Genomic DNA, 2,475 nt, shown 5'->3' with positions numbered 1-2,475 from the left:
ACCCATATGTTGAAATTTGGGTTTCTAAGTTTAAAAAAAATAAAATGAAAAGGCCTTTATATTTTTCACTGTGGGAAAGGTCATGTTCATGTGTATGGTATGCCTAACATTAAACCCATTGAGTGCTACAAGTGGGGGACATGGCATGTTACACCAAACACAATTAGTGTTATTGGACCCCATGCACAACAAGAAATGCTTTAGTTTCATTTTTCAGCACGCTTAAACCCCTCTCCCTCCAACCCCTTTTAATTCTTTTGCCATTTTGCTTTATTTCACCATGAAGTGTCATCATCATTCCACGCTCAAGAATCATTTCTTCTTACCCCTTTTCTTTAATTCGCAATACCACATTCACAGGTAGATAGATAGATGGACAACGGTTTTTTTTTTTCTCCTGTTCCTTTAGGTTCAATATTTTTTTTTTATCCTTTTTTTATAATTTTTTATTTTATTGTTTTCCTTATGGTCCTTGAATTGGATTGTGCCACTTACATCACTACAAGAGGTAGTCCTTTTGACAGGAACAGCGTATGTGAGTTCTGCTGAGGGAACATCTCCAAGAAGCAGAACAAGTACTTTGCTTTATCATTTTCCATTTCCGTGAACTGGTGTGTACTACTACTACCCTTAACCTTCTCATCTATTACCACTCTACAATCTTTCTTCTTTGAGACTCATTCCGTAGAAAAAAATAAAAGAAGTAAAATTCGTGATTTAGCCATAGTCTTGCCTTAGGAAAATAAATATCATCAATGCTTCCTGTTTGATGTTGTAGCTAGAGAATATCAGAAAAAGGAATTTCAGCTTGACACATTGTTAGTGTTATAATCAAGGTTTGAAAATACGGTCTACTACGACCGTAATTTCAGCGGCCACAACATTAAGAATTTTCAAATCAAGTCTAAATTGTGGTCTCATCAGCCACATTTGTCTGTAATTTTACGCAATATCAAGGATCGCGACGAAACTGCAACCGTGACTGGGACCGCAATTCAAAACTTTGGTTACAATCTTGGCTCTTTTTGTCTCATGGGCTCTGTTTTTGGCCTGATTCTGATGGTATTTTCCTGGGTGTCGTTTACATTTCCGGGATCCAATGCTCAGGAGGGTGTCAAATCAGCTCATGTTCTTGACCTCATCATAAGAGATCACACGTTCAAGGCATTGGACAAGAACTTTAGGACAGCAATACCACAATCAGTGAGCTTACCAGCAAATCTTTCAGGCATTGGAATTGATGCTGTGAGGTTCAGATGTGGCAGTTTGAGAAGGTATGGTGCACACCTAAAGGAATTCCATCTTGGTACTGGTGTAACTGTGCATCCATGTATTGAGAGGGTCATGTTGATAAGACAAAACATGGGGTACAATTGGTCTTCTATATACTATGCTAACTATGATCTCTCTGGGTACCAGCTTGTGTCTCCAATTGTGGGACTCCTAGCTTACAATGCTGATGAAGATGCAAAGTCAAGCAACCCTTTTCAGCTTGGGATTGTGGCTGGAGAAACGCCTATGACAATTGACTTCACCAATGCCACAAAGATGAACCAAGAAGATGGGGTCAAGCCCTTGTGTGCTAGCTTTGAAGGTGATGGGAGAATGACACTAGCAAAAGCACCAAACCCTTCAACACCACTTGTTTGTGTTGCAAAGAGGCATGGCCATTTTGGCTTGGTTGTGGAGTACTCGCCGCCGGATCAGTTCAGGAATAAGCCCTTAAGTAGGTGGAAAGTGGCGGTTGGGAGCACTATTGGTGCCGCTTTGGGTGCTTTTCTTTTAGGCCTTCTTCTTGTGGCAATGCTTGTTAGGGTGAAGAAGAGATCAAGAATAGTGGAGATGGAGAGGAGAGCCTATGAAGAAGAAGCCCTTCAGGTTTCAATGGTTGGACATGTGAGAGCTCCTACTGCACCCGGCACTCGAACCACACCCGTAATTGAGCATGAGTATATACCTCATCATCCTCGTTGAATATGATTTCATTTTGTTGCTGATGAATCAATTTTGTAACATTATAAGATGACATTCAAATCAAATTTAGCATAGGCTGAAACTATGAAGAGTTTCAATATTGTGTTGCTGATCAATCCAATTTTGTAACATTAAGATGACTTTCAATCAAATTTGTCATAGGCCAAAAATTATATGAAATGTTTCATTATGTTGCTGATCAATCAATTTTGTAACATTAAGAAGACATTCAATCAAATTTATCATAGGCCAAAACTAAAATTGTATTTCTAGTTCCTACAAGAATCTTTATAGGTTCCATTTTAGAAATAGAGGACTTCGATTCCTTCATTCTGCTGATTCACAATCCCCCCTCCCAATTACAATGCTTGAATCCACAATTTCTTACTCCAATATAATTATACTCTTCTCTCATTATATTATCAGGCAACATTGGTTATGTGCCTTCGTATCATAAATGTCTAGCACTAACGTTCACATTTTTGAGTTTGATCAGCATGC

General features: G+C 38.8%; 1 protein-coding gene across 1 annotated transcript; it reads left to right on the top strand.

Moving 5' to 3' along the window:
- The first annotated feature begins 298 nt into the window (after positions 1 to 298).
- On the top strand, positions 299 to 2,147 carry LOC114409422. Its single transcript, XM_028372878.1, has one exon. It carries the CDS (start codon positions 1,033 to 1,035, stop codon positions 1,972 to 1,974), a length of 942 nt encoding a protein of 313 aa, XP_028228679.1. The 5' UTR covers positions 299 to 1,032; the 3' UTR covers positions 1,975 to 2,147.
- The last annotated feature ends 328 nt before the right edge of the window (positions 2,148 to 2,475 follow it).

Source organism: Glycine soja, chromosome 4 (genome assembly GCF_004193775.1).
Source record: "Glycine soja cultivar W05 chromosome 4, ASM419377v2, whole genome shotgun sequence".
Classification (NCBI taxonomy): domain Eukaryota; kingdom Viridiplantae; phylum Streptophyta; class Magnoliopsida; order Fabales; family Fabaceae; genus Glycine; species Glycine soja.
This window is presented reverse-complemented; position numbering and strand designations above follow the sequence as displayed.

Excerpts from the sequence above, each read along its gene's own strand:
- LOC114409422 (XM_028372878.1), top strand. The coding sequence starts at position 1,033 with ATGGGCTCTGTTTTTGGCCTGATTCTGATGGTATTTTCCTGGGTGTCG.